Source organism: Culex pipiens, chromosome 2 (genome assembly GCF_016801865.2).
Source record: "Culex pipiens pallens isolate TS chromosome 2, TS_CPP_V2, whole genome shotgun sequence".
NCBI lineage: Eukaryota > Metazoa > Arthropoda > Insecta > Diptera > Culicidae > Culex > Culex pipiens.
In genome coordinates this window covers 182,730,959-182,754,193 of record NC_068938.1, presented here as the reverse complement: position 1 = coordinate 182,754,193, position 23,235 = coordinate 182,730,959, and the positions used below count along the sequence as shown (strand labels likewise).

Genomic DNA, 23,235 nt, shown 5'->3' with positions numbered 1-23,235 from the left:
AAGTACATTAAATTTCCCATAAAATGACATGTTCCAAAATTTTTTACAGTCGAGTAACGGAAAATGGGAGAATTTTTAAAACTTTTTTAGTGTTTTTTTCGATGAAAAATACGTTTTTTCGGAATTCTGAGTACGCCATCAAATCGGGCGTCTAATTTTACATAAAAGTCCCTTTGACACCAAATTTCTATCTCATCACCGTTTCAGGCTGCAAATTATTGAAAAACACCTCTTTTTTCGCATGTTCAAAAATGGAAGGGGTCGTACCGCCCCTCCGTCACGAGATATCAAAAAACGGACCTCGGATTCGTGATCAGGGACAAAAGTTACCCCTTAGGACAAAGTTTCACGCAAATCGAAGAGGGGTCGGGGCAACTTTTCCCGATTTCGTGTGAGTTGGTAGAGAATTACCCATATAAAAAAACTCACCAAATCAAACTTTGATTGCAAATTCCATTTTAAATCAAACAATGATATTTTAAAGAAAAATTTAGTTAACTGGTGATAATTTTGAAAAATCATTATTTTCCCAAAAAAAAAAACCAGAATAAGGTTAAAACCAATCCGTACACTTCATGTAAAAAACGTTACTTAATCCACCTTTAGGTAGTTGGTGCCTTCCTTGCATTTATAAAAGTGAATACCCTACACAGCCTCAAAAAAGTGTAAAAATAACACTTATTTTTATCAAAATATCTGAGATCCGGCCTAAAAAAAGTGTATATATCACTAAAGTACTTATAACTTTTGATAGGGTTGTCAGATCCTCAATCTCTTGGGCTTATTGGAAAGGTCTTTTGATTACCTATCCAACGATGGATCGCATGATAGATCCGGACAGCTTTTTCATCAAAATATTTGAGATCCGGCCTCAAAAAAGTGTATAAATGACACTTAAGTGCTCATAATTTTTGATGGGGTAGTCAGATCTTCAATCTTTTGAATGCATTGGAAAGGTCTTTTAAATACCTTTCTAACAATATGTAGCATGACGTGGTTTCTTACAAAAACCACCCTTTATACAATCTTTAGAAGTTTAGCTTAAATCGTTTTTTTAGCATAACTTTTGAAGTACTTCATTAAACTTCAGAATATTAACTAGGGTCTTGTGGGACCCCAAGACGGATCGAATGAGACCAAAACGGTCCAACTCGGTTAAGCCAGTCCAGAGATAATCGTGTGCATATTTTTAGGTGCACGGACTCACATCCAGACACACACACAGACATTTGTTCAGAATTTGATTCTGAGTCGATATGTATACGTGAAGGTGGGTCTACGAGGTCGAATAAAGAAGTTCATTTTTCGAGTGATTTTATAGCCTTTCCTCATTGAGGTGCAAAAAATGCATTTTTGGTCTATTAAAAATATCAAAAAATAAATGCAATCGAATGGGGAGTTTCGGATAGTCGAATCACGATTTTTTTAATTGTCTAATTTTTGATTGCCACGCTTAAGTATGACCCCTGAAATACGCTAAAGTGATTCAAAATTATTGAATCCAATATGTCGGTGACATAATATTGGAAAAATGCATTTTATCATTTAACAGGCATTAAAAAATTCAAATTCTACTAAAATTGGGTCGCAGGACTCGGATTTGATGTTTAAAGCAAGGAAAAGAAAATTAAAAAAATAAAATAAAATGTAAACTTGAGATCTTTAATTTGAACACAAATCAAGTCCAATTTTAAGTATTTCATAATTGTTGATTCCTAGTAAAATTTTCAGTTTCAAAATCCAAATATTAATAAAGCAAATTTTAAGGAAAGACTTTCAAAACAATAGTTCTAAACAGAATTTTTTTTCTAATTTATTCATTTGTAGATCAGCTGAGAGAAAACATAAATCTTAATCTCATTGGGAGCCATTCTCTCCTCTCACTCAACTCTCTAGTAACTCTTTTGCTGTTTTGTTTTGATCGAAAAACGGCATGTTTTGATGGAAAACTCCCAATTTAAATGGAGAGCAATTTAGTTTATTTCTCTCGCTCTTTTTTACGCCAACTTTTCTCATTCTCTTTTTTTTTCTCACACTCCGAACAGTTGCAACTCGTGATCATCACCCAAAGCAAGAGCTCTATTCTGGGTGCATCACACTTTAGGTCTGGGGGTTTGCGTTTATTGCTTTATTTTCTTTATTTAATTTATTATATTTATGGAAACGGTTTTCGCCGTACACGCTCACACACTGCCACACTTCATGGTGGATGGGATGTCTATTTTTGTGTAGATTTGCCTCCTACCTCTCAACAGCAGCTTAGAGTTTGAGTGTTGTACTAATATGAGACTTGTCGTTTTTTTCTGAGATTTTTCTTGAGAGAGATAGTTGTCAGGTTTTTTGGTTGAATTTTGATAAGGTTATCTTCGCTGATAGTTCTTACATGATTTACTACGTTTCGACAGTAAGGGTTTTCAAGGTTTCTAGTTAGAATTCCATTGTTCAATGTAATTTAGATTTCGTTGACCCGGAATCTACCAGCCATGTGGTGCTAGAACGCGAACCTACGAAGCCATGACTAACTTCGCAGGAATATAAATTAAATTAATATTTTTCCACAGCTGTAAAACGTCAAGAAGACGTCTCGCCGTCGAGGGAATAAGGGAAGTGAGGAAGAAATAATGACCACATTACGTAACGCCACGTGAGCTAATAGCTTACTTGTGAGTGATGTTTGTCCTATAAGAACAGAAAAACTGCCTAGATAATTGCGGAATTGTTGGATGCTTAAATCGTGGTCTTTGTTTCTAAATTTTCGCACTTTTGCAGAATTTTCCAGTCTTCGTCACAAATTGAGCCGTCACGACCACCACTCAGGTGGTTCTCTTTGTCTTTTGTCACAAGTGTCACCTTGTTGTCTTCATTGTTGGATATACTATTTTTGTACTCCGTACCTACCTTGTCTTCAAACGAACCTAGAACGTGACTATCGGCCATTTTTTACGTTTTAGTGCGCGGTTCGGTGGGGCCTTATCAGGCCTGTCAAATTTACCACATTGTCACGTCCCACGACGACCGAGATAGAGATGAAGTGTCACATGCTTACCACGTCTGGACCGATTTGAGGCCCCCACAGAACATCGGAGTAGTTTCTGCTGGAGGCAAGTCAAGTGATGAATTTTTCATCAGACCACGAAGAGATAACCAGATTTGATCTGCCCTGGCGGAGAAGGAAATTAAATTGTGTAGCCTTTCCCTATGCTTGACTAAAATGATGGTAAATAGAGGCTGGTGGCTTCAGTGGTGGAATATGAAATTTTCAGAGTTCGCTTGGAAATAAATTATTCAACGGAAGGCATCATAAGCAATTTGATGCTGGGAAGAATGAGCTTATGGAGAGAACAATTGGGGAAAGTTGGCAGATAGTGTGGGCTGTGTGGACCCCGGAGATAATGGGGCGCATCTAAAATATTAACTTCTCAATGTGGCAGGTTCAAAAATGCTATGATGCTATGAATGTCTGTATAAAGGGTGGATGCATAATAAATCTCGAAAAATTTGCTTGCTATCAAATCAAGACATTCATTTGAGATTAGTTCTATTTAGTCCATGAAAACAAGACCAGTGCACTCAAGGGTCTATTTTTAACAACTCAATTTAAATAACAAAATTGAACATCAAAATTTTTATGATGTCAATCTAAAATTTTACAATCTTATGCCAATCCTTTTTGCTTGTGACTAAATATTAAGAAGTGTATTCCATATCTTCAATTCAATATTTACTTGACTAAAAAAATAATTCAATTAAAATATTTAAACAAACTCAATGAAAAAAGCTGTTTCACCATTTTTACATACATTTAAAAAATAAAAATAATAACAATAATTTGAGATATAAAATTACGTTCCCCAACATGTAGCAACGCTCGAAAAATAAATCTTGAAATAAATAATAAGAATTTGATTTGCACGCCAAAAAATTTTGAAACTTTATTTTGCATAAAACCTACTCTGCAACTTTCATAATATATTGCCTGATTCGTGTTGTCATATTATTTTCAAGATTTATTAATTTTTCAACAAAAAAAAATCATTATTTGTACTTTCAATGATGAACTTTTTTATTTAACATTCCATTCATAAACGTCAAGAGACCTTCAGGAAAAAATAACAAAAAGCTACTCAAAAAATTATATTTCGTGTCATGAAAATGCAAATATAAATTGTTGGCATAAATTAGCCAGAGCCGTGAAGTAAATGCATTACTTGGCATTTCCGATTACACACGAAAACGTGAATTAATTGACCATGTGTGCATTTGGTCGTGAATAATGTTCATGATTTCATGAATAACAATTCAACAATTCAACAAAGATAAAATAAGTATCCAGCCTGATTGGCTCATGACTTCATGAAAAAGCTCATGAAATCGTGAATATTTATTCACAACTCGTGCATAAAAGTCATGAACTCCACAAGAATTCAAATAATAATATTCATGATTTGATGACCACAACTCATGAAATCATGTATCTAATGGGTTTGGGAAATTTCGCATAAAGTCGAAAATCGATTTGGCGAAAAAAAATTCATCGCAAGAACATTCCAGCAAATGGAAAGTTGAACATTTTAAAAATGTTCGATTATTTCGTGAGTTTAGGTCCTTTTAAACATAAACAGTTTTGCGTTTTTTTAAAATGTTTTTATTAATTTCTATGAGTTTTGTTTCATTATTTTCAACAAGAGCAGTTATTTGAAAATAAATTGGATTGAAAAAAATCTTTGGAGGTTTATTTTTTTCAAACTTGAGCAGTTTTGAAGAAAAATGCATTTTTTAAATATTTCAATGGCAGTTTTTGAGGTTAGATAAAAAAATAATGTTTTTTTTTCATTTTGATGAACATAAGCAGAAATTTGTGATTGATTTTTTTAATTCAAAACTGTGAATGTTGATCTTTCGAAAAAATGGTTGCTTATGCTTTTTTAACGAGACCAGTTCTTTGGAAATACCTTGGATTTCAAAAAAATAATTTCTGTGAGTTTTGAATTGTATCAAGCATAAACCATTTTACAAAATAATATACGTACAGTAATTTGCAAACATATTTTTAGCAACAAATAAATTATGGGTATTTGCATTCAATGCAATATGACGGATTCATCGAAAATGAGTTGATCTTTCGAAAAAATGCTATTTGCTTTTACATTCTTTCAAACAAGGCCTAGTTACAAACAAACAGGCTTTACAAAACAAAATTTCTATTAGTTTTTGCATTCTTTAAAACATGAACAGTTCTTTAAATTTTATTAAGAGATGGAATTGATTTTTTCAATGACCAGTTGCATGAGATACTTGAAATACATTTTTAAATAGTAATTTCAAATTACTTTTGTGAGTTTTGAACATGACTAGTTACTTGGAGTAAAATTTAAAGTATTTTTAGAGTAAAAATATTTTGTGAGTTTTTGTACATTTTTTTTATCATTGGCAGGTACTTAATAAATCTGGAGTTTTTTTTTTGAAAAGGTCCAATAAACCAAATTTTTAGTTTTTGCTTTTTGGGTGTTTTTTAATACATCTGACTCAAGGCGGTTTCAAAAACACCCAAAAAGCAAAAACTGGAAATTTGGTTTATTGGACCTTAAAAAAAAACTCCAGAAATGATTACAAGTTCTCTGCAAAAAAAAATAAAATGGATTTCAAGATTTAATTGCACCTTTTTCATCAATAAATTTTTTTGAGTTGGTTTGATGTGAAAATAATAATCTTTTTTAAATATTTTATATTTTGTTATTAAAGGAAAGCAGTTCAAACATATTTAAAAAAAACCTGTTATTTTTTTTATTAATTTTGTAGTTTTCTTCAACCTTACATAGGTACAATGCTTGTCCTATTATATTTAATGATGAGAATAAAACTAATGAAATCGAGAAATACATGCCATAAACATATGTTTGTATTGAAAACTGACATCCAAAAAAATCCAACAAAAGAGAATGAAAAATATTTGAATGAATCATTGCTGAAAACATTTCTCTAAAGAAATTCATAAACTTTACTATTGTTCAATGCATCCTGAAGCATTTTTTCAGATATAAAATAAACAAAAATAATTTTAGAGATTATGAAATATTACGATGCCCAAATTTGAAATAAGATATTATTTTTCCAGTATTGTTAAAAAACTAAAATATACTTTGGATTACCTTTTAAATTTGGTATGCATTTTTTTTATTAAATCCCTTCCTTACTTCAAACAATGATTTCTGGAGTTTTTTTTTTTTTAAAGGACCTTTATACCAAATATTATTTTTTTGCTTTTTGGGTGTTTTTAGAACCGCCTTGAGTCAGGGGCATTCAAAACACCCAAAAAGCAAAAAATGAAAATTTGTTTTATAGGACCTTTTAAAAAAAAACTCCAGATTTGTATTTCTTTATTATAGATGAACACTTTTATAAAGCTGAAATTTAACAGCTAAGTAATTCTTCGCCAACTCAGAAAAAACGTATTCTTTATAAAAAATATAATAAAAGTCTTAAAAATAGCAATTTTTCGTTACTCGACTGATCTAATCTTATTATCATCTAATTTTAGGGGAAATTTAATGTACTTTTCAAATCTGCAATAACCCAGAAGGGTCATATTTTCATTTAGAACAAAATGTTTCATTTTAAAATTTCGAGTTCGTCCGAGCGTCCAATTTTATATAAAAGTCCCTTTGACACCAAATTGAGATTGAAACAACTGTATGTTCCAAAGTGTTTATAAGTTATTAACATTTATAAAATTTTAAAATTAAAAAAACTAAAACCTTTCTCACGTATTTTATTCAACCTTTAAAAAAACTTCAAGTTGTGATGTTTGTCCTTTAAATTGAAAAATACATCAATGGTTGGTGACGATGATAATAACCGGGAAAAAAGAAGAAGAACCCTTCAAACAATAGTCACCCCACAACCACTGCCGCGTGCAAATATGGCGGAAGCCGGAAATGAAGACGGAGCTTCAATGCACAAACCACACACACGCACACACAAACTCTTTTCATACACAAACCCCGCGCAGACTACGGTGCCGCTAGGCCAGAAAACCATAAACAGACCACCGGAGCACGTGAGGTAATTGCACTCTCTTTCATTATTCCACCTGTCGTGAAGTTTATTGTTGTTGTTCTATAAAAAACGGTTAATTTTTGCAGGAATTCCTGGAAGAATCGAATAAAATTATTTCAAACTTTCGGCACTTCCAGTTATAGTTAACCTCGAAAATTACTACTTCCAGGAACTTAGAACCCCAAAAAAAAAAAAACATTCAAATACCCACTTGTCAGCCTGGAAGCCGTCAATTATTTCCCAATCAGCGCTAACCATCCGATTTGCGCGCCGCTTCTTCCGAAGAGAGACTTCTGCCTTTTGGACAGACAACAAGTGACGAACCCGCCGATTTCGTGATTGTCCAATTTGAGTGGCTACGTCCAAAACACACGCACGTTTCGAGATCTTGACTATCTTGATCTCGTACACACCACTCCTCTGCTGTGTGTGTATTGAGAGGAGTATTGACTCTGGTAATTCGCAAATCGTGCGCGGCTCAAACTCTTTGTACGGCGCAAATCAAAGAAAGAATCGAAAAATAATCGAACACGCACACACTTGAGCACAAGTTTGTTGTAGTGGCGGCGGCAAATTACGTCACAACATGGCGGCGGCGGCGGCGTCGCTGCGACAAGTTTTATAACTTGGCGGGTCTGGATCGAACCTTCGTCGTGCCGGTATAATTGATTACCCAGCCAAAAGGAAGGTGGTGGACTAGTCAACGTCGCGAGGGGTTATTCAACAGCTGGCGCAAAGGTTCACGTTTTAAGGTGGTTTGCGTGGTTTCGAGGCAGCAGCAGATGCAGCGATTACCATATCGGGAAGTGTATTTTTTTTATTGTTGTTGTTGTTGTTGCGAGTGACCTCCGCAGACGTCAGACCCGGGGATTGTTGGTGAAGGTCCGCACGATAATAGGAACCCTCAATGACGTGTGTGTGATTGTGATGGTAATCAATTTATTGTGGTACCTCCTCTTAGTGACACAATGACCAACATTCAAAGGGTACTGATGGCGAAAGGGTTGGTGGATGAGTCACGAAGTTGATACTTACCAGATGGTTGAAAAGTGGACGGCATTGGTGACGGATGCTGCGAAGATAATTTTGGTGGTACTCGGTTGGTGAGAAATTACCTTCTGAATTGCGGGAACCCTTCAAAAAGTGCCAAGGATGCGGTGAAAGGGTGTTGTGCTTACCTGAAGGAAATAAAAAGAAAATTATTTGTGATTAGTGACAGTGTCCATAAGTTTGTCCATATTTCTATACAAATTTGGCAGCTGTCCATACAAAAATGATGTATGAAAGTTCAAAAATCTGTACATTTTGAAGGAATTTTTTGATCGATTTTTTGTCTTCGACAAAGTTGAAGGTATGGATAAGGACTACACTGAAAAAAATTATATACTTTAAATTATACTTCAACTTCATTTTTCGATGTAAAATCGAATTGGCAATCGAAAATCACTTAAGTGAAATTTTGATAAAAAGCACCGTTATCTTGTTTTAGTCAGTTTTTTGAAAAGCTGAGAAAAAGCTCTTTATTTTGCTGTTTGTGTATGTACCAATTTTTAATACTTCCTACAAATTAAAAAAGTTAAAAATTAAAGTTTTATTTTGATATAAATTTAATAACAGTATGCTGACAAGGAAATCTTCAAACCTGTTCTTTGTTTTGTTTTATATGGCGCTGTAAATATTTTTGAAATTTTCGTCGTAATCTTTTCTCATTAATTTCTGACTGAATAAGTTAATTTTTCTTATTGTCAACAAATGCGTTTTTCGTGTAGTAAATCAACTTCATATTTTATTAGCCGACAAACAGACGTAAATCATTGATAATTTTTATTAAAAGTTGTATTCTCAAAATACATATTTTTTGAAGTGTAATTTTTGAATATATCAAAAATGTGGTCAAAATATTTCTTTAAAATATTATCAAAAGCTTATTTGAATTTGCAATCGAAAAGTACATTGATTTTTTTGAAAAAAATTATCGATTTTGAGTTAAAGTCACTTTAAAGTTATAATTTTCGGAAATCATACAATTTTTCGTTTGTTGGAAAATACTAAATTTCTTATAATTTTCCCTTTGCGACTAATAATTCAAAAACTATTTTTTTGCAATTCCGATGTCAACTTTTCCTGTCCTTCTGGAGAAACGAAACGGCCTACTTATTCCTACACACAAAAAAATATTTCCGAATGTTACATCATTTGTGATGTAAAACTGTTGTACGTCATTAAACATTTAAATTTAAAATCAATTTGATGTAAATTTGCAACATATTATACGTAAAAACATGATTTTACGTGTGATTCAACCGTTTACGTCGAATCTCAAGTTTACATCAACTGAGTTTACATGTGATTCATTTTTTCCGTGTCGAGTAAATTCACATATTTTTTTCTGTGTACCAAGAATAACAGAATGGAAAGTTAATACCTCTCTACACCAGTGCTGAAAAGTACTACTTTTCAGCACTGTAATGGGTGCTGAAAAGTTGAACTTTTCATCACTAGTATCGAAAAGTAACATTTTTCAATATTTTCTGGTTTGAACGGTGAATTTAATAAATACATGAATGTTTGACATAAAATTCCATTCTAGAAGCGTTTTTCGAAATGGCAAAAAATGTTGTAAGCAACTCGTTGCAAAACTTGATTTTTTCAGCACTCGTCGTATTTATTCAACTCGATAAACCTCGTTGGATAAATGTACGACTCGTGCTGAAAAAATCTTCTTTTTGCAACTTGTTACATAAACTACTAGTTCGATTTTCTATGTTAAAAATGAAAATTTTGTTAAATTTTCTGGTCTATTCAACTAACTAAATTTGAAGTATTATATAAGGAAAATTATCATCTTGTAGACCTTATAGTTATGATATAACCTTGAAGTTATGAAACATGTTGAGGTTCATTTGGACCCATTTTAAAATTAATTAAATATCTGAAAAAGTTTGTGCTAGTTGAAACTATTTTTTTTAAATAAATAATGATTTGTTTGCAACTGGATTCGTTTGAAACAAATGTATGATTTTACTTTTTCCTTTGTAATCCAAGTCGTGAAATTTAAAATTTATTTTCCTGACTCTGTTTTTGTTTTTTGAAAATGTGATTTGGTTGTGACTTTTTTAGAGAAATAACAAAGATCAAACGGGTTGACTGGTTTTGACTGAGACAATTAATAGCAAGCCTATAACTTATTACTGCTTTATTTAAAATAAAAAAAAACATTTAATTTTACAAATATATAAAAAACTGTTCCATCTTAATATATTTTTAAAGATGCGATTATAATACAACGGTGTATTTAACAATCTCTGCAAAACATATATCTACAACAAAAAATACATGATTTCAACAATCTGCATATAAACCCTTTCTCTAGCAGCCTTAGTTATTGAACTGTTGAGATTATCTGAAAATTATCTCATTTTCAAATTAACGATTTTTTTGTTTGAACATGTTTTGAACAACTTGATTAATCTTTTCAATTTTCAATAAATAGCTTTGGAACCCGAAACTGGACGGAATGGAACAAATCAGGACAGATTTTACTCAGCCAAAGCTGAGAAAATCATATTTTTTTTTTATTTTGCTCAGAATGTGTTTCAGTCTAGGAGAAATATTCAAGAAGTTAATTTTTCGAGTGATTCCTTATAATGGTTCGTAAACCAAAAGTTCATTAAAAAAATAAAATTAAATTGTTTTCCGTTGAAAAATTGTCGTTAAATATTCATGAACATCTCAAATCTAAAACAAAATTTATCATATCTCAGAAATGGCACTAACGATAAAATGATATTTTTTTTCAATATAATCAACAAAATAATCAATTTGTACATTTAATTAAAATATTCCAATTTATTAAACCATCTTCCTAGTTTTTTTTCTCTTTGTTTAAGTAACTTTAAAGAAGGCTCAATTTGGTTAAAATAAATAATAGTTTATAAATATTGTTTTTAAGGACAATGTTAGTTATTATTAGCAATGCTTTTGAAACCCAAAACAATGGAGGTATTGATTTCCGACTAAGGCAAATACAAAATTTATTTAAAAATTTTGTCCCTCGGATCTAGTCAAATCTGGTAGAGCCCTTCAATTTTTAAGCAAAAGTTATGACAAAATGCTTTGTACATTATTACAATCAATTCTACAAGTTTGAAAATTTTAATTTTCAGCAATGATTATTTTATTTGCCTCTTGATTTTTTTAAAAGAATTATCAAAAAGGGAAGACAGACACTTTAATTAAAATTATCAATGGATTCAAATTTCAAGGCAATGAGAAATCAAAATAGTATGAATTTGATGCTTTTGGCGGCCAGAAACATATTGTTATGTTTCCGAATTGTAATGGATTGCTAATATTTTTTCCTCAAAATAAAAAAAAGCCTCTAATATCATTCCAAAAATGCCTGACGACAACTTCAAGCGTACACAGCCAACCAGGCCAGTATCTAATTTGCAATTTCACGGTCTTGCGCAAAATACGTGCTTATCGTTAGAGTGCGCTAATAAAGCGTAGCCTCCAAAAGTGTCATTTTGGTTGCCATCCATCAGACCTTCTCCACACGAGAGAAAGAATGAGAGTCTGCTTAAGGAAACGGCCAACAACTGCGAATACGGTGTTACATAATTTACGTTCAGAGCAGGTAATTGCGACCAGAGACTGGGTAATAAGCCGTGTCATATTTCGCGGCTCTTTACGGCTTCATCAAATGATTCGAACCCAGAATGACTAATTGAAGCGTTGGAAGTTGTAAGTTTTATTGTCAGGTAGCTGATCACCAGGTTTGTCCAGGAAGAATCCGGAGCACCAGCATTAAGCCATCACCAGCCTAGTTGGAGGTTGTTAATAGTTGCAAAATGCCTTCAATCTCTGTGGTCTGGTATGGAAGAGTGCAACATGGAATTAACCCCTTGTCGGGGCAGCATGGAAAGTTGGCCGATTGCATCGAGTTCGATGCAGCAGCAGCTGATCCGTTGCAATTCGATTTCGTTGCTTTCTTTATTATTATTGTACATGAGTGCGGTGCCTGGGCTGTCAATCGAACCGTTTCTGGTTTGCCCTGTAATCTACTTTCACTTTTGCGTCAAGCAGCCCCCCGACAACAACAACAGCAATTTCATTTGTCACAATTTTTGCCGCGTTTATTCGGTTGAATGCATAGCAAAACCAAAAAGTCAAACAGAAGTTATGATGGCGAATGACCGATAAACGACGTGGCGGATTTGTGGGAATGATTGATGGGACAGATTGTCCTGTCCGATTGAGATGAAGCTCAATGGATCAGAGCAAACTATTTTGACAGTTGACAGTTGACAATTGACAGATGATGTTGACAGAACAGCACTTGCACACTACACTTTTCACTAATTCACTAACACTTTTCACCTCAGATACATCAAATGATCCAAAGAGGGTCTTCAAGTTCTACGTCCGTACTTGAAAGATCATTCCCACAAAACACTGCAAAGCGACATCTTTCGGTCCAAAGTTGCAACACATTCACCACCGGCATCAATTGACAAGTAATTAAATCCTCACGCAGACTAGGTCACGCACAGACCTGCCTGCAAAACCAGTCACGTTAAGTCGGTTGCCATCGGAAGCTCGCAGAAATGTCAACGTGTGGTGATAAGCCGGCTTAAGCCCGCTCTCTGACGTTTTATGCAATGCGATCTGTGCTCTACTGTTTTGCCCGACGCTGTCGGGGCTTACGTCGTGCGTGCGATGAATATTTTAAGGCACTGTGTTTTTTTTTCGGGGGCCTTATGCTGATGCATAAATTATGGCGCGAACTATTATTTAATCGCGGCCTCGAAATATGGTTTCGCTAATAGACTGCCGCGACCTAATCTTGTTTAAGAAGATATGCGGCGGTGACATATTATCTAACCTCACTAAGGAAGATTAATTCGCAGTGGTCTTGGACGGGTCGATGGGAACTTTGGAGCCCGAAAATTGAGATTTACGAGGATTGGAAAACGTCATAAATAACGAAAACAAAAGGCTAAGTAGGAAAAAAATACTGTAATAAAATCGGACTGTGTGATACAAAATCAAACTGAGCGTGACGATTTCTGAGCGGGGTGGTCGTGGAGGGGGGTCACTTTGAAGTCGTTGGTCTTTTTTTTTCCGGAAAAGTGCACCGTCAAAGATTTAGTGGGCAGTTGAGCGAAAAAACGTGCCCCTTAATTTATATGGTTGACCTTTTTGGGGCCACTGGTAGGTGGAGGTTTTAATGGGCTGCGCCTTCAAGAAAGGAGGGAAATAAACTGTGGTCAAAGGGCATTGCATCGAGATGTAGAGAAGGTTTCTTTTGATGTTGAGATTGCAGGAAGCAGAAGTAATGGTTACAAAGTTGGATGTTGCCAAATAAATGCAAAAAGCAAAAGCTGAAATTTTCATTTCTTTTGTAACATTTTTTGTAAAATGTACCAAATCAGAGTGTATTTGTTTTTTTGTCATTTTTGTAATTTTTGTAATTTTTGTAATTTTTGTAATTTTTGTATTTTTTGTAATTTTTGAAATTTTTGTAATTTTTGTAATTTTTGTAATTTTTGTAATTTTTGTAATTTTTGTAATTTTTGTAATTTTTGTAATTTTTGTAATTTTTGTAATTTTTGTAATTTTTGTATTTTTTGTATTTTTTGTATTTTTTGTAATTTTTGTAATTTTTGTATTTTTTGTAATTTTTGTAATTTTTGTAATTTTTGTAATTTTTGTAATTTTTGTAATTTTTGTAATTTTTGTAATTTTTGTAATTTTTGTATTTTTTGTAATTTTTGTAATTTTTGTAATTTTTGTAATTTTTGTAATTTTTGTAATTTTTGTAATTTTTGTAATTTTTGTAATTTTTGTAATTTTTATATTTTTTGTAATTTTTTATATTTTTTGTCATTTTTGTCATTTTTGTCGTTTTTGTCATTTTTGTCATTTTTGTCATTTTTGTCATTTTTGTCATTTTTGTCATTTTTGTCATTTTTGTCATTTTTGTCATTGTTGTCATTTTTGTCATTGTTGTCATTTTTGTCTTGTTTGTCATTTTTGTCATTTTTGTCATTTTTGTCATTTTTGTCATTTTTGTCATTTTTGTCATTTTTGTCATTTTTGTCATTTTTGTCATTTTTGTAATTTTTGTCATTTTTGTCATTTTTGTCATTTTTGTCATTTTTGTCATTTTTGTCATTTTTGTCATTTTTGTCATTTTTGTCATTTTTGTCATTTTTGTCATTTTTGTCATTTTTGTGATTTTTGTGATTTTTGTGATTTTTGTGATTTTTGTCATTTTTGTCATTTTTGTCATTTTTGTCATTTTTGTCATTTTTGTCATTTTTGTCATTTTTGTCATTTTTTTTGTCATTTTTTGTCATTTTTGTCATTTTTGTCATTTTTGTCATTTTTGTCATTTTTGTCATTTTTGTCATTTTTGTCATTTTTGTCATTTTTGTCATTTTTGTCATTTTTCTCATTTTTGTCATTTTTGTCATTTTTGTCATTTTTGTCATTTTTGTCATTTTTGTCATTTTTTGTCATTTTTGTCATTTTTGTCATTTTTGTCATTTTTGTCATTTTTGTCATTTTTGTCATTTTTGTCATTTTTGTCATTTTTGTCATTTTTGTCATTTTTGTCATTTTTGTCATTTTTGTCATTTTTGTCATTTTTGTCATTTTTGTCATTTTTGTCATTTTTGTCATTTTTGTCATTTTTGTCATTTTTGTCATTTTTGTCATTTTTGTCATTTTTGTCATTTTTGTCATTTTTGTCATTTTTGTCATTTTTGTCATTTTTGTAATTTTTCCAGTTTTTTTTTAAATTGGAATTTTGCAGTTATTTATTATAGCTTTATATTTTTTCACCTTTGCTACAACTAGGCTGGTCTTATCGTTTTGCCCGTGTCGGTGTCAACGACCTCAGCGCAACTTGGCTGGTTACAACTAGAAGTTTGTGTCCATTCTCGCTCAAGAAACGCCTCGTCAAGCAACAATCTCAAACCCGCCTTCAGGGCCCCTTTTTGCGTCACGTTCAGACTATCTAAACGACTTCTGTAAGTCACCAGAGGTCACTTGTGCAAAGATCGTTTAGCCATGCACCACCGAACCAGCTTCTGAGGTAGTCGCCACCCCGCTCTAGGCGCCCTCCAAGATCTGGTTCTTGCATGGCTCTTGCGTCACGCAGTCGCAGACAAGTCGTTGCGCCACTTCCGTTCCATCCGAAGTCTCGGCGGAGGCACGCGCGCACCGTTTGGCCGCAATTTGGTCACCTCATTTGCGCAGAGTGTCGCGATTTGGGAGGAAGCGCCCCTGAATAATGTATGAGACTTTGTGGGGCGCGGTGATCTAAGAGATTTGCACATGCGTTTTATTTTGGGGGTTGCACTTGGCGTCAATTTGACGCCTTTTGTTTTGGGTGGAAGGAGGAACTTTTGGTTTTTCTTTTTGGGGTAATTGATTTGGATCAATTACTTGGTAGAGTTTTGCGTTGAGGCGGGGGCGTTTGATATAAATTGTACTGTTCGAGGTCGATAAGTTATCAGTTGTCATTAGCTGGCTCAACTTGGAACATTGTTTTGTAGAACAGCACAATTATGTTGTCTAAAGTGGTGAGTATTCTTGCTTTTGTGGAGTAGTTCAAGCCCTTTGATGGTTCTTTTTGCAGATCGTTTTGGCTTGCCTGGCAATTAGTAGTGCCACGGCAGAGCCTCAGCTGGAGCACCCGGCCCTGGCGTACGCTGCTGGAGCTCATCATCATCTCTTGGGAGGAGCTTACAGTCCAGACTTGTACGGCGTGGCGAGGTCACTGTCACCTCTTCAGTACGCATCCAGCTTGCCCGTTGCGTACGCAGCCCAACTGTTGAATCAGGACCCGTTCCATAGAACGCGAACCTTCGAGTCGGCCCCGCTGCACTACTCGGGCCAGTCCTATCCGGTAAGCTACGCCGCTGGTCCCCAAGCGTACGGTGGAGGTGGTGCTGGAGGCGTTCCCGCTTACCCGTCCCTGCCCCACCACCACCACGCCGCCGTGGAGTACCCTCCGCCGTATGCTACCGCCAGTTCCTACCATCAGGCCGGGCCCGCAATTCACCACACTCCCCAATACGCTTCGTACGCAGCCACTCCTGTACAGCACGCCGCCCCACTTCCACCATCCGTCCTGGGAGGATACACTAGCGCCGCCACCGGTCACCCCCATCATCCATCAGCCGTCGTCGCCGCACCCGGTGGAGCACCATCATTTCTATCATCCGCAGCCGGTGGCCACCCCCTTGCTGCATACGCCGCAGCCGCTGGCGCCTTCCAGCACCATCCCGGTAGTCCATCCGCTGCCGCTGCTTACCTCCAAGCCCTGGACGCCGCCGGAGGTATGGGACCCGGTGCCGGCGGCCGCCATCCTGCCGAGCAGTTCTACGCCGGCGCTCGCGGAGGTCCACTATCATATTCCGGCCAAATGGCGCAGGGTGCTGCGAGCGCGGAAGCTGCTCACCGGATGGCCGCTCAACTTTCTGCACTTATCGCGGCGCAGGGGTCCATGGGCGAAGCACGCGCGCAGGCTCGGTCGGATAGTGAGTAGGATCCGCTGGCTGGAGAAGTACATCTGGCGCAGCCACACCACCGTCAAGCACTATCACTAGGACTAGACTAAGCTCATACAAATATTTATTTTGAATTCATGCAATAAAGTTAAGCTAGTTATTGTTTACAGAAACAATTGGTCTGAACATTTGTTTATTACGCTTCCACGATTCGATGAACGCTAACGCTAATGCTAACGCTAATGCTAACGCTAATGCTAACGATTATGCTAACGCTAACTCTAACGCTAACGCTAACGCTAATGCTACCGCTCACGTTCATATTGAAGCATGCTCGTTACACAAGCTACCACTTTCAGGGACTTCTGATAAGCTTTTGAAGCTTATGTTGACCTTAATAAGAGCAAATTCTTTGAAAATGTTTGAAGAGTTTCCAGTCACGATTTTGTAGTAAAAGCGGTTGTTCAAAGTGGCTTCGTGAGAAACGAAATCTTTTTTCACACAATAATTGTATGGCACTACGACTTTGTCTAGTATAAATATAGTTTCGAATGGTTCTTGAAGCATCTCAAACATGTTGAAGTCATTCGTTACAATATCCGTCCTGCTCGCATTCTGCGAAGCAGCCGTCCCAACGGGTTGCGTCGAGATCCGCAGTAACCACAACAACCAGTACTTGGCTGTGAGCGACAATGAACACACTACCCACCGTCGGCACACCAAGACCACTTCGTACCCGCACTTGTGGACCATCCAGAAGGAGGGCGACCACTATCTGATCCGTGATCGCAAAACCCCGAACGAGCTGTACGCGGGAATCTACACCTACGACCGGGATCGCCGGTACGTGTTCACGTGGACGCAGGGAAATTCCATCGTGGAGGCACCGTGGGAGATTATCCCGATCGCGTATGGAAAGTACCTCATCCGGAGCAAGCACCTGCAGGAGTACCTCTACCCAGCGGATTATCCTTCCAAGGGGCACGTTTTTACTTGGCGCGTTAAGGGTCACAACGCACGTGAGGATGAACAGTTTCAGTGGTACATTACTGCGTGTTGATTGAACTGCAAATACAGCATTGTGAATTCGTATTTTTTTTAGATTTGAACTATTCCAAAATCTAATTGACCCTTGGTTGACCTCTTGAAGATCGTAACCGCATAAATGAAACCCCAATGACATTCAAAGGAGACCAATTCTTCACGAAACTCGGCACGGTTTTTAGTTGTATTCATTGATTTGAATGAAAATTTTTGGAGGGCTTCTCTATGACCAAAGATGGCATTTGGCAATGATAGATTCGTCTACACAAAAAAAAACTATTAAAATATTTAAAAAAAAAACTGTTTCTAGAGAACGGATTTCCTGATCGATTTGGTGCGTTTTCAGTTTTCAGTATTGATGAGGACTATGCAGAAAAAAAAACAGGCAAGCGAATAAAATATTTTTGGCGATTTTTTAATCAGGACGTTGCAAATATTTTTTGAAGTTTATGTTCGTTGGCTCCCTCGGCGGAAAAAATGTGATTTTACACGCGTCCAGTTGCTTTTCAATAATTAGTTTTTAAAATATCGAGGTACCCATGGAAATCTTTTTTCGCGAAAAAAAAACTTTTCGTGGGACTGTACATTGGTATTTCATGACAATTTGTTTTCAAAGGAGTTCAAACTTGCTAAATATGACTCTAAACGCAGGATGCATTTGAACTGGTTGATTAAACTTTAATTTTCATTGAAATTTAAAAGTTCTTCGAAAACAAATTTGCCCCCCGATTATTTAGGCCGTCTTTGAAAAATATTTGCAACGGCCTTAGTTTTTTTCACCAAAAAATCAATTTCACAAAATCCATATTTTTTTTATTTTTGAATTTTTTGATATGTTTAAGGGAACACAAAACTGCAACTTTTAAGTCGTAGCCACATGGAAAAAAAATCCCGCCGAGAAAAATACAAATTTCACCCAATTTGTTTTCTTCACTATATAATGTAAAAAAAAATTTGCAATCGCAAAGTATTTGTGAACTGAAAAATTCCAGTTTTTCTTTTTTTTAATGTTATGTCCATAGTTGTGCAATCTTGAACAAATATTTTTTTTTCAAAAATTAAGAAAATTTCCAATAAAATTGCCTAAGAGACGTTGAAGATTGGTTGCTCAAATACGGCGAATAAAATAAAAAACTAACTTAATCCACCTATGTGGTTGGTGCCTTCCTCACTTTTTACCAACATTTGGTGATATGATGGGTTTGGACACAAATTCCATCTATTTCTCAATAAAAATACACAAATGTCACTTAAGCGATCATAACTTGAGACAGGGTTGCCAGATCTTCAATGTTTTGGACTCATTGGAAAGGTCATTTGATTACCTAACCAACGATGGGTAGGATGATGGATCCGGACATAGTTTACATGCATTTAAGTGAGATCCGGCTTCAAAAAAGTACATAAATATCACTTAAGTGGTCATATCTCGAGACAGGGTTGCCAGATATTCAATGTTTTAGACTCATTGGAAAGGTCTTTTGACTACCTAACCAACGATGGGTTGGATGATTAATCCGGACATAGTTTACATACATTTAAGTGAGATCCGGCTTCAAAAAAGTACATAAATATCACTTAAGTAGTCATATCTCGAGGCAGGGTTGCCAGATCTTCAATGTTTTAAACTCATTGGAAAGGTCTTTTGACTACCTAACCAACGATGGGTCGGATGATGGATCCGGACATAGTTTACATGCATTTAAGTGAGATCCAGCTTCAAAAAAGTACATAAATATCACTTAAGTGGTCATATCTCGAGACAGGGTTGCCAGATCTTCAATGTTTTAGACTCATTGGAAAGGTCTTTTGACTACCTAACCAACGATGGGTAGGATGATGGATCCGGACATAGTTTACATGCATTTAAGTGAGATCCAGCTTCAAAAAAGTACATAAATATCACTTAAGTGGTCATAACTCGAGACAGGGTTGCCAGATCTTCAATGTTTTAGACTCATTGGAAAGGTCTTTTGACTACCTAACCAACGATGGGTCGGATGATGGATCCGGACATAGTTTAAATGCATATAAGTGAGATCCGGCTTCAAAAAAGTACATAAATATCACTTAAGTGGTCATAACTTGAGACAGGGTTGCCAGATCTTAAATAATTTGGACTCATCGAAAAGGTCATTTGATTACCTAACCAACGATGGGTCGGATGATGGATCCGGACATAGTTTACATGCATTTAAGTGAGATCCGGCTTCAAAAAAGTACATAATATCACTTAAGTGGTCATAACTTGAGACAGGGTTCCCAGATCTTCAATTTTTTAGACTCATTGGAAAGGTCTTTTGACTACCTAACCAACGATGGGTCGGATGATGGATCCGGACATAGTTGACATGCATTTAAGTGAGATCCGGCTTCAAAAAAGTACATAAATATCACTTAAGTGATCATAACTTGAGACAGGGTTGCCAGATCTTCAATGTTTTGGACTCATGTAAAAGGTCATTTGATTACCTAACCAACGATGGGTCGGATGATGGATCCGGACATAGTTTACATGCATTTAAGTGAGATCCGGCTTCAAAAAAGTACATAAATATCACTTAAGTGGTCATATCTCGAGACAGGGTTGCCAGATCTTCAATGTTTTAGACTCATTGGAAAGGTCTTTTGACTACCTAACCAACGATGGGTCGGATGATGGATCCGGACATAGTTTAAATGCATATAAGTGAGATCCGGCTTCAAAAAAGTACATAAATATCACTTAAGTGGTCATAACTTGAGACAGGGTTGCCAGATCTTCAATGTTTTGGACTCATTTAAAAGGTCATTTGATTACCTAACCAACGATGGGTCGGATGATGGATCCGGACATAGTTTACATGCATTTAAGTGAGATCCGGCTTCAAAAAAGTACATAAATATCACTTAAGTGGTCATATCTCGAGACAGGGTTGCCAGATCTTCAATGTTTTAGACTCATTTAAAAGGTCATTTGACTACCTAACCAACGATGGGTCGGATGATGGATCCGGACATAGTTTACATGCATTTAAGTGAGATCCGGCATCAAAATTCCAGCACCCGATTCGCAACTTTGACACTTTTTTATGCGTAACTTTTGAACTACTTATCGGATCTTCAAACAATTCAATAGTGCAGTATGGGGCACCAAACCGGACCAAATGCAACTTGTTTGACTCAAATCGGATCAGCCAGTGCCGCCAGCCAGTGGCAAGAATTTTGAGCACCAAGGGGAATACGCACACACATACACACACACACAGACATTTGTTCAGTTTTCGATTCTGAGTCGATAGGTATACATTAGGGTGGTCCAAATCCGGACTTTTTTGGGGCTACCCCCTGAAATCAAAGATTGACCCATCACTAGGCTAAATTCCAAATTTGAGCTCATTCTGACCACGGGAACCCCTCCCTCCAATCGCTTAAAGTTTGTATGGGAAAAATCGTCAAAATGTATGGAGAAAAGCAACTGTTTTACTTTTTTACCTGTGGAAGGCGCCATAATTATCCGATTCTTACCATTTCTCAAATGTAGAACCTTCATTAAATTTAGAACAACTTTCCCGAAGACACCATATTTTTAGGATTTTTTCCCGCGAAGTTATTAGCGCCCAAAACTGACCCTTTTTGCGCGGCCAGCTGTAAGGGGCTACCTAACAACGATGTTTATTTCCAATTCGTACACGCACGTGCTCTCTCTCAGGTTCAAACTCTCTCACGAGCTTGCTCGCCTGCCTGCCTGCCTGTTTACCTACAAGCGCGCGCTGTTTCTCTGCTTGGACTTTTGTCGTCGTCGTCGTTTTCGTTTGCTATCCGCTGCGCTGCGTTTCTGGCATGTTTATTATAATTTTCAACTAAAATAGCAGGATTGTTTTGAGATATATTTAGCATATAAATTCTTAAATTATGTCAAAAATAAAAATAAAACTGCGCTGAAAAAATAGTTTAAAGAAAAGACAGCTTAGGCTCAATTAAAAAAATACAGCAAATGTCATGAGAACAGGGTTTGTTTGATTTTCCAAGCATTACACGCAGTTTTTCGTATATGCTAAAGAAACATGATAATGATTCAATTATTTGAAAAAAAAATTTCAGGTAATACAAATGTTGTTCCTTTAGGTAGTTTGGTACTTTAGGTACTTTAGTACAAATCAGAACAAATCAAGGCAATTTTACAATTATTGCTGCAAATTTTCATTCATATTCTCTAAAATTATTTTTTTATTCTTTCTGGAAATTTCTTTCTGTGTTCCTAGACCACCTGCAACAAATATTGCAACTGTTTATCATTTTTTGTCAGTTTACCTGTAAATTTTTCGTTTCAGGAAACATCTCTTTCTGCACAATCGTTAACAACCTTCAGATCTTGCAGTTGCGGCCTTCCTTTAAGATACTCTTTTGGATTTAGTTTTTAAAAAAATCTAAAGAAAATTCTTTCCTTATTTATCTAAAAAAAACTTCATGGTATTTCTTGTAACAAAATCAGATAAATTAAAATCCAAAACGTTTGCAATTAGGTTTGGATCAGAACAGATGACGATTCATGGATGAACTAATTCATCAAATTTGTATTCTCTCTCACACGCTCTTATAATATGATATCTATTGTTGTGTTTTTTTTTCGTTTTGTTGTTCACACATTTGATTTTATATCTCAATACGCACCGACTATTTTTGTTGAAAATTATAATTAACATGCCAGGAACGCAGCGCAGCGGATATCAAACGAAAACGACGACGACGACAAAAGTCCAAGCAGAGAAACAGCGCGCTTGTAGGTAAACAGGCAGGCAGGCAGGCGAGCAAGCTCGTGAGAGAATTTGAACCTGAGAGAGAGCACGTGCGTGTACGAATTGGAAATAAACATCGTTGTTAGGTAGCCCCTTACAGCTGGCCGCGCAAAAATGGCCAGTTTTGGGGGCTAATAACTTCGCGGGAAAAAATCCTAAAAATATTGTGTCTTCGGGAAAGTTGTTCTAAATTTAATGAAGGTTCTACATTTGAGAAATGGTAAGAATCGGATAATTATGGCGCCTTCCACAGGTAAAAAAGTAAAACAGTTGCTTTTCTCCATACATTTTGACGATTTTTCCCATACAAACTTTAAGCGATTGGAGGGAGGGGTTCCCGTGGTCAGAATGAGCTCAAATTTGGAATTTAGCCTAGTGATGGGTCAATCTTTGATTTCAGGGGGTAGCCCCAAAAAAGTCCGGATTTGGACCACCCTAGTATACATGAATATAGGTCTACGAGCTGTTTTTCAAAAGTTACTTTTTCGAGCAGGATTATAGCCTTACCTCAGTGAGGAAGGCAAAAGAAACAAGCAAATTTGTGTTTTTTTAAATCTCATCCAAACCGCCTTTTAAATTCTAGTGCCAACATCTCAGAAACTAATGGTTATATTTTTATTATTTAAAACATTTTTGATCCGTTAGAAAAAAAAATATTTTAGAATTTTGGAATCAAGACTAACATTTTGAAAAGGTCAAATATTATGCCACATTGTCAACAAGTGACGTCGTCAACAAGACCGATATTAAACATAATTGAAACCTCAAAAAAACTTATTTTTTATTATTTTTCATAAACAAAATGCGAATTTCCCACAACCGGCTTAAAAAAA

General features: G+C 35.7%; 2 protein-coding genes across 3 annotated transcripts in view; one reads left to right on the top strand and one right to left on the bottom strand.

Annotated features, from left to right (window-relative positions):
* Positions 1–23,235, bottom strand: part of LOC120429394 (IQ motif and SEC7 domain-containing protein 1) — a 223,131-nt gene that overhangs the window by 146,054 nt on the left and 53,842 nt on the right. The window lies entirely within an intron of this gene.
* On the top strand, positions 15,099–16,817 carry LOC120428956 (spidroin-2-like). Of its 2 annotated transcripts, XM_052708736.1 has the most exons (3): positions 15,099–15,650; positions 15,707–15,976; positions 16,161–16,817. In XM_052708736.1, exons 1-3 carry the CDS (start codon positions 15,636–15,638, stop codon positions 16,677–16,679), a joined length of 804 nt encoding a protein of 267 aa, XP_052564696.1. In that variant the 5' UTR covers positions 15,099–15,635; the 3' UTR covers positions 16,680–16,817. The 2 variants fall into 2 exon arrangements, with proteins under 2 accessions (XP_052564696.1, XP_052564695.1); XM_052708735.1 differs by having other exon boundaries at positions 15,102–15,650; positions 15,707–16,789.